Source organism: Talpa europaea (assembly GCF_964194135.1).
Source record: "Talpa europaea genome assembly, chromosome: X".
Taxonomy (NCBI): domain Eukaryota; kingdom Metazoa; phylum Chordata; class Mammalia; order Eulipotyphla; family Talpidae; genus Talpa; species Talpa europaea.
Genome location: NC_140081.1, coordinates 36,271,844 through 36,285,800, shown reverse-complemented (window position 1 = coordinate 36,285,800; position 13,957 = coordinate 36,271,844). Strand labels below are relative to the sequence as shown.

The window sequence follows — 13,957 nt, the reverse complement described above, 5'->3', positions numbered from 1 at the left end:
GTAGCGAAGACGAGGCAACATGGCTCCCAGAGGTGGATGGAAGAGGCTCATCCTCCTACCCCCTTTGAAGTGGTGAAGAGCAGCCGGAGAGAAAAAAAAGAGCGAAAGAGAGAGACATAACTGGAGCCCACCATCGCTTTTAACCTGCTGTTGGGCCGGCCTCACCCCTTTCCACCCAAATCCAATCTGTGGGCTCGTGTCCACTACACCCCGCCCTCATTCACTTACCCCACCCTCCCCTCGGGAATCTTTACCCCGCCCCTCCACCTCCCCCCACCCCAGTCCTTCCGCAGAGTGCGCACGCGCCCGCCCCCAACTTCGCGCCCAGATCGCCGCCTATCCTGCTAGCGCAGCCGCTGTCTCGTCTGTCTACGGACGAAGCATGGGCGTCCAGGGCTTCCAAGAGTTCCTGGAAAAGCGCTGCCCCGGGGCCGTGGTGCCCGTGGACCTCCTCAAACTCGCGCGCACGGTGTCGCGCCAGCAGCAGCAGCACCAGCATCGCCAACTGCCACCTACAGCTGCCCTAGCACCCGGAACTCCACGCGCCATCAGGGGCTCTGCGCCTGTGCAGACGCCGCTCCCGCCTGCTGCCTTGGGTGCCTACTCAGGGGGCGCGGGACCGACTCGGCACCATCATCCCGCGCACCACTTCTACCACCACAGCCAGGCGCACTCCGGGCTGCACCCGCCGCCGCTCCCGCTGCCCCCCACTCCTCTGCCCGGGGCCCGGGTGCTGGTGGACGCGGGCTCGGCCCTGCCGCGGCTTTATGGCGGCTACCAGACGGATTGGGTGTGTGGCGGCCAGTGGAACGCTATGCTGGGCTACTTGTCAGCGCTGTGCCAGGCTTGTGCCTATCCCGGCGGCGACGGCCTGGAATTGGTGGTCATGTTCCCCGGTGGCCTGGGTAAGGACCGGCTGGCGGAATGGGGCCGTCGGTGCCAGGCCGAGCGGCAGACAGCGCAACTGATCGTGGGACACGTGGGCAACAAGGGCACCCCTCCTCCACGGGCCTGGTTCCTGCCACCGGCCTGCCTGAGCCACTGCGTGAGGCTAGCACTCATCCGCTTCCGGGTCAAGGTGAGGGAGGGGCCGGATCTTAAATAATACATCGCACACCTATTCCTTCCCAGCTAAACACCTAACCAGTTATCCACTTACCTCCCTCTCATCTACCTTTCTCACCGCCGGCCCAGCTAACCCACTTAACTAACTACCCTCAACCATAGTTATCCATCTACCCTTCCTTTCATCCCACCCCCAACCAGTTAGCTCACCTACATAACCACATCTCTACCATCTCATCCCAGTAACTCCCTTTACCATCAGTTGCCCACTTGGCCTATCTCTAGGTTTTAGCAGAATTTCTTTTGTACCCCCGTTTTTCCACGTGTCTACTGCCTCAGGCTGAAATGCCTTTTTCTAAATTTTTACATTCGGCATCTCTCTTCTCTCTTTCCAGCCTTTCAGCAAGTGACATATATTAATTGAACACCCACAACTTCTCCGCCCATTTTGACCCAGTGCTGCTTTTTTTACCCATCTGTCTATTCATGTTTTTTTTTTTCATTTCATCATGTTTCTCTCTCCTCCTGCCTTAGCCTAAACAGACATCCCACTGATTCAGTCACTCTTCAACAAGTATTAACCATCTGAGAGTAAGGAACTTTAAAGGCATTGAGACATAGTTCCTGCCCATGTAAAATATATTGAATACAAACATGAAACTTTTATTTAATGGTATAAATGTGTATGTGATTTTGCTTTGTGGTACATATTGTAAGTTCAGTACCTGTTTTCCATGTGGGGTTGAGGGTGGTTGGCGAGATCTATGGGCTAAAATGATCAGGAGAGGTTTCCCTCAGGACTTTGGCCCTCACCTGGTCTTTTATTAGCTTGGTTTTGAATGGGCTACAGGTTTGGGAGGAGACTGCGTTAAGTGGAAGAAAGAAAATGAGCAGAGGCAAAAAGGAATATCAGTGTGTAAGGCCCCATGGGCAGTTAAATCCAATCTCTGCATGTAGTTGGGTCACTGCAATATGGGGCCTTGGGAACAGTTTGGCAGCATCCCCAGTGCCTGGCACCACTGCTATTACTCGGTGGCTTTCCCATACTCTTAGGTTTCAAGTTCCTACGTGGAAAGAATAGCAAGGTTTGAAAAGTACAGGGGGTGAGCAGGAAGAATAAAAAGAAAAGTACAGGGTTGGGTAGGATGAAACCTCAAACCCACTCTCCAACCAAGGCTCTTTGAGATGTTTTCAGTTAGAAGACAGAACAGGGAATTGTGGAAATCATAGACTAATAAAATGGTGCTGGGTGGATTAATAATAAGGAAACAAATCAACAGAGAGACTGAAAGACCAGCATAGAGAAGCTTACAGTGATCATAGAGTTTCTTACTAGAATCCTTGTGTCCAGCAAAACAAATCTGTGCTTAGACTGGATAGATTTTAGCTGTTTTTAAGAATAGATAAATCTACTTGTCAGTTATCTTAAACATACAAAGTAGGACACTCATTTATTTTCATGTTCCCTGGCTGAACATTATTCAGTAGATTTTTCACAGCCATTCTTTGTATTTTGTTTTCGCTGATCCCACCCAAGCTTCAAGGAGTATTTCCTCATTGTTATTAACCTGGTTGGTGGAAACAGTCTACCAATCAATGATAGACATTTACTATGTGTCAGATGCTAATCTATGTCCTTAAGAAAAAAAAAGTCACATTTGATTCTCAAAATATTGGTGAAGCTTTTTTTCCTGTTTTCCAAATGAGGAAACCAAGGCACAGGAGTTTTAAAAATCACCCAGAAATAAAGGGCAGAACTGGGATTCATGCACCGGCAGCTTGGCTCCAAAGCTCATACTCTTAACAAAATGGTCTAAATGAATCTAACACCAGTGTTCTGAATATTTGAACCTAAATTTATGGTATAGTATAGAGTTTAATATTTTCTAAAGTGCCAATGGAAAAAAACAATTTTGAATTAGTAAAAATAAATAATATCAGGTGCATGCCTAGGAGTCTCAACTGCTTGATCACATGGTAAGATTGTGTTTAGCTTTGGAAACACCACAAGATTCTTTCAAAATGGCTGTATCATTTTACATTCCTACCAGCAATGAGTAAGTGTTTCTTTTCTGCATCCTCACCAAAGAAAGACTGAATCTCTTCAAAGTGCCAATGTGATTAGATCATTCCCTCAATTTAAGCTTTCCAGGCTTGTGGGTAAAACAGGTTGGGTCATTTATGTTACTCATTTGTTGAGTGCTTCTATAGACTAGGTACTATGCAGGTTGCTGAGGTTTCAGAGATAAATAAGAAGATACCTGCTCTCAAGGAAGTCAGGTTTTCAGACAGAGTGTAAACAAAGATACTGTGTGCTAATTGAAAACCACGAATAAAGAGTTCCTATAATGGGCATTGGTAGTTCTGTGTGAGGGGGAGGCTTCACAGATTGGTGCTTAACTTTGAAAAGGGCTGGGAAGGATTGTTCAAATAATGGGCAAGGATGTGAAGACCTCTAATGGCCTGCTGTGAACTCTGAATAGATTTTGATTAAAGGTCGGTAGGGTAGCTGAACACTGAGTATGGGTTTGCGATTTCCAGATTTTCTTTTTGTTCCTGTACCCCAAGAGAGTTTTTGAAAGCAACCCACCCTAATATTGCCTACATAGCCTCATTTTAAAAAAACAGTTCATCAAAAAATAAGATGGATTGATATGTAATAAGGAAGTGTAATAAAGAAGGTAGAATTTTGGTGGTGGGCTGTTCAGGTGTTCACTGTAATAATATTTCAACTTTGCCATATGTTTGAAGTTTTTCATAATGAAATGTTGGGAAGAGGGGGAAAATTCCAGCAGTTCTCTTCATTCCTTAGAACCACCATTTGGAGAATATAAAAATCTTAGTCCCTATGCTTAATTATAACAAACTTTTCAACCTTTACCTATTCTCCGTAATGTCTTGTATATTTTAGGTTACAGGACACATTTTTTTCCCATGAATGAATAGATCACTTACCCTCAGATTGACTTTTAAAGACTATAGGGTGGTTCTTAATATAGTGGATTTAAGACTCCGAAATTGCTATTTGTAGGTGCATGTATCTATAGAGGTTACCAGTGGAGTGAAGTTCTCTCTTGGTTCTGGTCAGTGGTTATTGTTGGAATAACAGATAATTTTCTGGATTATATAAAACATACACTTGAAAAGTATTTTAATAACCAATTGTAGTTTGCCTTTTCAGAGGTGTGTTCTAAGATCTTAAAGATAGCAGTTTTTCACTTGGATGATCTATACCAACCATTTCTTTTGACTGAAAAGCTATACCTTTAGAACAAAGCCCATGACTTTATTGCTTCTCTCCTTGGTTTTGTTCTTCAGATTAGGCCACAGCACGGGCCTTTATTTCCAGTTTTATGTTCATTTGTGATAGAGAAAATAGAAGTGGAGGGATTAAATAAAAGATAAATAGCTGGATTGTTTGTTGAGCTTTAAACAATTTAGAACTTCCCATGAAAAGATTGAGTGTATATTACTGAGATGAATGTTGTTATTTGGTTGATTTTATTTGTATGTTCTACAAACCTGTGTATGTACTAATCACCAGTAGAAAAAAAAATAAAAACTCACAAATTGGGGCCTCCCTGGTGGCACAAGGGGTTAAGATGCAACCTATGAAGCAATCTGCAGCCACTGCAGCACGAGTTTGATCCCCATCCGGGGAGCAACACATATGGCGCTGCAGACCTCTCCTGTCTTGCCCGCTGCTCGCCTCAGCAGTGTATTTTGGTCAGTCTACCTGTTCTGTTCCCCACTCTGTCTCTGGTGAATTCTCTCACCCCCCACATCTCTGGCCTGTGCCCCAGCTCTTGTATGAATAAATAAAGAAATCTTAAAAAAAAAAAAAAACTCACAAATTGTTAGCCTGTTATCTTCCTAAGCGTCTCAGAAGTAGAGCAAATGGAAAGCAATTTTAAAACGTGGTTTGGGGGCCTCCCTGGTGGCACAGCGGGGTGAGCACAACACTGTGAAGTTGTCCGCAGCCTCTGCAGCATGGGTTCGATTCCCGCCGGCTAGGGGATTCCCACATGGCGTCGCAGACCTCTCCTGTCTTGCCCCCTGCTCCCCTAAGTAGTGTTTTCGGTCTTCTGCCTGTTCTGCTCCCCACTTTGTCTCTGGTGAATTCTCTTGCCCTCCCACACCACAGATCCACCACTTCACAGTATAATTCTTTAGAGTGGGACAATAGAGAAAAGTGAGGTGATTTAAAGAAAACTAAGTTGCAGTACTTGCATGTGGCTGAAATCACATTGACCAAAGTTTGAGAACGCTGACCAAAGGACTGATGGCATTTGTGCTTTGGTTCTCTCGAATACATTATAGCAATGGCTGCTATGCCTCCTGATTATTAAATTAATCCTTAATTGTATACATATCTATCCTGAAAAGTCAGTGGCTTTTCTAGGTGCTCTAGAAGGATGATAAGATAAGGATGAGTACTACTTCTTGAGCACCAAGTTGTGTATAAAGGAATTTTTAAGTATTTTAATCCTCATAACTTACAAGATGCATGGTGTTCTTCCCCATTTGACAGTTGAATAGCTAAGATGCAAAGAGGTAAAATGATTTTTCTCTGAATACCACACTAGTAAGTGGTGGATAAAAATCCTTTTTCTGAGTCTGTACGGCTCAAAATCTCTTTCCACAATTCCACCACTGTTTCTCTTTTGCATGTTCTTGTGTAAGAATGTACAGCTTTATTGGCTCATGATGACATGCATAGATACTTTAAGAGAAATAATAAATTGATTTATTGAGCATTTAGTTTGTGCTAGCATTGCTAAACATCCAATACTGCCAGTATAAGGGAACTGTGTGAGCTAAGCACCAAGTGAGTGAGTCATATAGTGATGTTACAGGAATTCAAAAGTAGCATTTTTTCTGCATTTTCAGTCTCTGGTTTCTTTCATTTACAGCATACACAAATCTTTAAAAAATTTCCCCTTTACTTTGGAATTCCCTTAAGCCAGTATCCATATCCCTTATCTTCCCTTTTATCCATTATTTTTGAAAAGGAAGACTATTATTCCCATTCCCTGCCCTGTTGCCACTTTATATCTGATGTCACCATTCTGACACTGACAAATCCATTTCCAGTTACCTTTTCTTGGTCCTCTTTGAGATTAGTTGACACTATCAAACCATTCTTTCCTTGGATTCCATAATCTTGCTTACTTCTGATTCTCCTTATAAAGCTCTCATTTCTCAGCTATAGTCTTCTACATTCATTTTCTAGGCAATCTTATCCATTATTATAGCTTTAAATATTAACTATTTTGATGATTACTGTAACTCTACCCGCAACCTCTCTTAGGAGAATTTGACACCTCTCAGCTCTACTGTTCAGTGTCTTATAGACTAAAAAATATCCATGATGGAACTCATTAGTTTTCCCTAAATGTCCTACACTCATATTCTCTTTTTCTATGGATGGTAGCCAAGCCAGAAACCATGGAGCCCTCACTTCTTCACTCTCCTCATATTAACCTTGCTCGTAAGTCCTGTCAGTTCTACCTCAAAAGTTTCCCAATCCAGCGACTTCCACTCCCTGCTGCCTTAGTTCAGGTCAGCATCGTTCATATCTGAATCATGAAAGTGACCTCAACTTTTTTCTTAACTACCTTCTTTATTAGTCTCTTCCACATTGCTGCCAGAGATATCATCCTGAAAACCAAAGCTGATTTTGTCATGTGTCCAAAGACACCCACTGGCTACTCTTTGCCTACCTTTCCAAGTCCAGACTTCTTGGCATGGCAAACAGTGTCTTTTACAATCTGATCCCAAATTCTCTTCAACCTTACTTGGTGCTTGCCTCTGCTCACATCTGTTCCAACCATTGAAAAGTCTTAACTGTTCTAAACATTTTTAATATCCTAGGTATAACTGTCCTTTCACATAGTGTTTTTCTCATGTTGGACAGCAAATTGACTTGCATAGCAAATTCTTACTTATTCTTGCTCAAAAGTTGTCACTGTGAAATCTTTCCCAGTCTGCCTTCCCTTATGCTTCTCTACCAGCATGCTTTTTTCTTACCTCTCATATTTCTTCCTTTCTCATGGTATTTTCATATCATGTTATCATTCTCTTTTTTAAAAAAAGATTTATTTGTGCATACAAGACCTAGGGTACAGGCCAGAGGTGTGTGTGTGTGAGAGAGGATTCAGCGGAGAGGGAGTGGGGAGCAGAACAGGTGGATTGACTGAAATACGGGGCTGAGGGGAGCAGCAGGCAAGACAGGAGAGGTCTGCTGCACCCTGGTGGTCGATCGAACTCGTGCTACAGTGGCTGCGGACAGCTTCATAGGTTGCGTCTTATAGAAGGCTATAATGGTCAGATAACGAAAAATTTAGAACCAGTATTTTATAATTTAATTCCATGTCATGTTAATTCCATGTAAGTCAACTTAGATTCCAAATGGAATTGTCAAACTCTGTTAAGTAAATTTGTAACTACTTAGCAGTGCAATAATGGAATAAGTTCCCCCATAGTGGTAAGTAGTAGCAGCTACCACAGGGGTTGGATACCTTACATAGTTTCATCATGTCTTTAAATTCACATTATCTTCAGGGTATGTATTAATCTCCATTTTTAACAACTAGAATAAAAACAAGTTCAGCAATAGTCACTGGCTCATGTTGCACTGCTAGAAAGTGGTTGTGTCAAGATATGGACCTAAATATATTTCAGACCAAAATCCTTCTTTAACATATCTCAAAACAGTTGCATTTTAAGACTGTTTACTTTGTGTAGTATAATGGCTAAGAGCAGGAAACTTGGAACTGGGTTTATTTTTTATTTTTTTAAAGATTTATTTATGCAAGAACTGGGGTACAGGCCAGAGGCGCGGGAGGGTGAGAGAATTTGCCAGAGACAGAGTGGGGAGCAGAACAGGCAGATGACCGAAAACACTGCTGAGGGGAGCAGCGGGCGAGACAGCAGAGGTCTGCCACACCATGTGGGTATCTCCCTGGCCAGCCAGGAATTGAACCTGCACTGCAGAGGTTGCAGACAGCTTCACAGCGCTGTGCTCAACTCGCTGTGCCACCGGGAAGGCCCTGGGTTTAAATCCTTATTCCGGTACCAGTTGTATAAATCTGGGTGAATTAACCTCTTTGTGCCTCAGTTTCCTCATTTGGAAGATGACGGTAGTAATAATACCTACATTCCTGACTTCTTGTGAGCATTACATAATTTAATGAGAATAAAGTTCTTAGAACATCATATGGATCATAGTAAAGGCTATTTAAATGGCTGCTACTGTTGTTTTGACTTGAATATCTTATGTGCCAAGTAGATTGGAAATTGATTATCCCACTCTCATACTTGAAGTTTAGCATGGCATGGCATGGCATGGCATGGCATGGAGGGTCCTTCGTGGTCTGCTTACCTTTCTCTGGCCTCATTTCACCCACAATTTTCTTATCAGGACATGAATGCTTTTCAATGCAATGAATGTGTTTTTTTTTTTTTTTTTTTTGAACACCTACTCAATACCAGACCCTGTGCTGAGTACTATGGACAATGAAATCAATTCAGCAAACTTTTATTGGGCTCCTACTGTGCACCAGGCACAGTTCAAGATTGTGAATATTCAGCAGTGAATGAAACACAGATTTCTAATCTAACCTCATGAAGTTTATATTCTATTGGGACAGACAGATAATAAACAAGATAAAAAGACTACATAGTATTTTAGGTGATCTAGTAAGTGCTGTGGGAGAAAAATGAAGCTGAAAAGTGAGATAAAGGAGTGTTGAAGTGAGGGGGCTACTCAGGAGCTCATAGGTTAGTAGGGAGAGACAAATAAGAAAATACTTAGTTTGAGCCCTGAGGATCATTCCTCTGGGACTTTGTCATAAACCCAAGGACATAGTCAACAGAAGTGGCAGGGCCAAGATTTGCATACCAGACACCAAACCCTTTGCCCTTACATCTGTCCCATGTAGGAAATTATAAACATTATGGCAAACTGGCAACCCATAAGACCACACTTTTTAAAAGAACATCATTGCTTTTTATTGATCTGTAGTGTTTATTAGAATCTGAAATCAAATAATTATGACTGAATATTGTCATCATCTACTTTGATAATTTTTCATTTCCCTCTCATTTAACTTGCATTGCATCAATACATTTCTTTTTTTAACAAATAGAAATTTCCTGTGAAAAAATTTAAGTTGTGAAAAGTCACCCAGAAGTTTGACATTCCAACCACTCTTGAAATATCAGATCCTCTGGCAACACTACTTGTCCCTTTTGGTGAGCCATGTGGTCTTCATTTATTGTACCACTTCATGGTGTCTTCCTGACACAGTGACCAGGTGCCACTTGCATTTCATGATAGACATCTTCTATAATGGCTATTTATGATTCCCAACTTTTGGTATTCACACTTTTGTATATTCTCTCCCTCCACTCCTGGGTGTGGGCTAGACCTAGGGAACTGCTTTTAATGAAAAGACTACCACAAAAGATATGTCAGTTCCAAGATTAGGTCATAAAAACTGCAACTTGCACCTTGTTTGCACTCTTTCTCTGTCTTTCTCTGGCTTTTCTTGCTTGATCACTTTGATGAAGCAAGCTGCCATCTTGTGAGCTGCCCTATGGAGAGACCCACACGGCAAGGAAACTGAGGGCACCCTCCGACCAACAGCCAGTGAGGAACTGAGGGCCTCAGTCCAACATCCTGCAAGGAACTGAATCCTGCCAACAGCCACATGAGTGAGCTTGGAAATGGATCCTTCCCCAGTCCAGCCTTGAGATGACTGCAACCCCAGCTGACACCTTGATTGCAGCCTGTGAGAGACCCTGAGCCAGAGGACCCAGTTAAGCCACACCCACAGATACTTTGAGATTTTTTTTTTTAAGTCACTATGTTTTGGGGTTAGTTTGTTGCACAGAAATAGATAACTAAAACACCATTGGTGGTTATTTTTGTACTTTTTAATAATAATTTTTAAAAGATTTATTTATTTATTTATTAAAGATTTATTTATTTTTATACAAGAGCTGGGGTATAGGCCTAGAGGTGCGGGAGGGTGAGAGGATTCACCAGAGACAAAGCAGAGAGCAAAACAGGCAGACAATTGAAATATACTGCTGAAGGAAGCAGTGGGCATGACAGGAAAGGTCTGCCATGCCATGTGGGAATCTCCCTGGCTGGCCAGGAAACGAACCCATGCTGCAGAGGCTGTGGACAGCTTCCCAGCACTGTGCTCAACCTGCTGTGCCACCGGGCAGGCCCTAAAGATTAATTTTTTATTTATACAATAGCTGGGGTACAGGCTAGAGGCATGGGAGGGTGAGAGGATTCACCAGAGACATAGTGGGGAGCAGAAGAGGCAGACAGACCGAAAGCACGGCTGAGGGGAGCAGCAGGCGAGACAGGAGAGGTCTGTCATGCCGTGTGGGAATCTCCCTGGCTGTCCGGGAATCGAATTGTGTTGCGGAGGCTGTGGACAGCTTCATAGCGCTTTGCTCAACCCGCTGCGCCACCGGGGAGGCCCTTTTTAATAATAATTTTGATGAATGTGAAATATTACTTATACCTGCATTTAAGAAAAGTGAAAAAGAAGATTATACATAAAGGTCACATATTTAATGGGAAATCTGAGAAAGCTTATTTCTTTATGGAAGTGATGAATATTCCTCTATATCTAAATAAAATGTGTCTGTTGAAAGATTACAATTTAAGATACCATTATAAAATAAACCATTGTAAGAAATATAACCAGTATATAAAAATGATGAATGCTGACACAAAATGAACTTGAAAAGGGACTTATAATTTCAGTAGGCTGCATTTTTGAATACAGATAGAATAAATGATAATGCTATGAGATGTAATTTTGCATTAAATGAAAAAAAATGCCAGGGTTTGAAAGCCTTTTGTCGGTAATGGTTTAAGAAAAAGTGTTGAGTGGCACAGACATTGTATCATAAATAAGCATTTGCGGAGGTAGCAAGTATTGTAACTTAGGGGATTCAAGATTGGTGACTGAACATTTTGAGGACAAATTGAATCCAGAAGATAAGTTACTTGTAAAGTTTTAGATTGTCCCTGGTTACAGTAGAAATAAACACTACCCATATAACTTAGACACTCAGCCATGTGCCTAGCCAGTAATATTGGTCCCTGGGAACTTTTTAGAAAGACAGATTCTCAGGTCCTAGACTAGACCTACAGAATCAGAAATGAGATGGTGCTTGTCAATCTGTTTTAACAGTCCTCCAACTTAACTCTGATACACTCAAGATTGAGAACCATGGTACCTCATTATAATTCATTTATTTAGAATTTTGATGCACTCTTAACTCTTTTGGACTCGGAGCTTGTGACAGGCTTATTAGAAATACCTGAATTATTTTGTGTTGAGAAAAATCTTGAAAATTTTTATTATAGATTGGTCAAAATTAGTGAATATAACTAAAGATGATGTGTCTGTAATAGTGTTGGACTTAGGAAACTTCAATTTGAAGCAGAAACACTTTATAAGGACTTAAAACTGTTCATTATATCTCACCTCAGAATTCAATTGTGCAAAATTGTTCAAGGTGAATCATGTTAGAAACTAGTGATTAACATTGTGGTTTGCACCAAATGCTATTGAATACTTAGCTTATTGAATTATTAGATGCAAGTTAATAGAAATCTGTCCAGTTATTTAAAGATTTATTGGCTTGGTTTAGGCATGGTACTTAAAGCTACTGGAGAAAAAAAAATACGCATTTGGCATCTAAAGGGCATTAAGTGCACCAGCAAAGATTGAAATAAAATATTTTACCTGTTTGGTTGACATTAAACTTCTGGACATTTTGAGTAAGGTGGTTTAGGGATTCCTTCACAAATATATGGTTGTATTTTAGCAAAAATTATTCCTTTGGGAAACTCATTTGGCAGGAGATAAACTGACTTTCCTTTGCTGAACTTGGTTTCCATAAATGAAAGTGATGGTCTTAATTACATTGTCCAAATTGTAGAGTTGTCTACTGAATTCCAGAAAAGGTTCTCTGACCTGTCTTATGACAACGAGCTAATATTGTTCATTAGCCTTTTTCCATGTTCATGGTGTGAAGGAAGAGCTACAATGGTGATACTGAATTACTGCGCTAGGTACCGAAAATGAAGCATGATGTCACTGAAACACTAGAATTCTAACAGATATCTTAGGAGGGTTACCCTAAATATAAAAAGAATAAATCAGATGCACAAAAATGTAATCATCAAAATTTTCTAGTCTATTTTTTAATTTTGAGTTTAAAATGTAAATTCCAATATCTTGCATATTTATATTGTTAACACCCAAAGCATAGTTCTGTTGATTTTCTGAGCTTGGTGTTCCCTTCATTCATTTATGTTAGCTCCCCTACTCCTGTCAGCATTTGCAGCCCCTGGCTCAAGGACTTGTAGCAATTTTTTGCCATTGTCCTTTCTGCAATTCCCACCTTCCTTTCTGAGAGTTAACTCGAAAGCTTCCTTGGACTCTTCTTTATTTCTTTTTTTTTAAATATTTTATTTATTTATACAAGCACTGGGTATAGTCAGAAGCGCGGGAGGGTGAGAGAATTCACCAGAGCCAGAGCGGGTAGCCGAACAGGCAGACAGATGGAGGACACTGCTGAGGGGAGCAGCAGGCGGGGCAGGAAAGGTCTGTGTGCCATGTGGGACCCTTGCCGGGGGCCGGGGATTGAACCAGCGCTGCAGAGGCTGTGGGCAGCTTCGCAGCCCAGCGCTCAACCACTGCGCCAACCGGGGATGCCCTTCTTTATTTCTTAACGATCTCTTTCATCAGGCCTTCTGACTTTAATCTTGAAAGTTTGGGATATACTTGTATCAAATGATTTCTGAGGACCTGCAGGCAGTAGTATGTACCATAGACTTCATTCACATCTGCAGAATAAGCCAGTTATGATTTATTTTTCAGAGCTTATGTGTCAGATATTTCTTATAAATATTTTCTAAATTTTACAATCAGGAATTAGCAAAATCTCCATCTTATAGATGAAGAAATTAAGTGACTTAACCCATAACTTGAATTTGAGCATAGGTTCTTTGGCTACCAAAGTTCCTGCTGTAACCACTGATCACAAAAGTTATTCTGTAAGTAGAGTCTCCAGCCCCCAGATGTAACACAAAAGATTAAAAAATCTAAGTTTATCTTTTGGTTCTTAAATATTATGGGTAGCTTCACCTATAGCAATGGGATGCCTCTTAGCAGCTTAAGAGTAATGAAGGGTACTAAAATAGGGTATTCACAAATTAAATTTAGCACTTTAATAGCTTTTACTGAACACTGGATCAGTATTCTACCTCTTTCTTGACTGCAGTGTTTGACAAAGACTATGCATGTGTGTGAAGATAATTGAAATTCCTATAGGTGAGAGGGAAGGCCACTTTATCAATGTTACCTTGAGTGGCTATGGTTATCAGTTGCTGCTCTTCTTTTAATTATAAAATGTTTAGTTTTGTAATTATGAATTTAGTTTCTTAATGGTTGTTGAACTTCACGGTATATAGTGATGAAAATTTGCATCAAAACTTTAGGGTAGTTTTGGTCGGTAATTCTCAGAAGTAAGATAAAAAGATGCATAGACTATGCAGTTGAAATATAATTCCTATTTCTGTTGATAAGGCAGACTTATACGTCTGTTCCTCCCATTGAATTTTCTTATAAGGCAATCCTTTTCATTTCTGATTGCTTCTTGCTTTGGAGTCAGAAATTGGTGAATAAGGTAGATCAGAGGCTCTACCTCAATCAGATACTGTTTTGGTGTAGTTAACATTGTAGATGGAGGGCCTCCCCGGTGGCGCAGCGGTTGAGCGCTGGGTTGCGAAGCTGCCTGCAGCCTCTGCAGTGCCAGTTGGATCCCGGCTGCTCCCCGGCCACCAGAGGAG

General features: G+C 41.4%; 1 protein-coding gene across 1 annotated transcript in view; it reads left to right on the top strand.

The window, feature by feature from the left end:
- Window positions 1-382: 382 nt before the first annotated feature.
- Window positions 383-13,957, top strand: part of FAM120C (family with sequence similarity 120 member C) — a gene marked incomplete at both ends in the record, with an annotated part of 114,983 nt that continues 101,408 nt past the window's right edge. Inside the window, one exon of the mRNA XM_084258610.1 lies at window positions 383-1,078. Within this exon, the coding sequence (XP_084114736.1) occupies window positions 383-1,078 (696 nt within the window). The remainder of the gene's footprint in view (window positions 1,079-13,957) is intronic.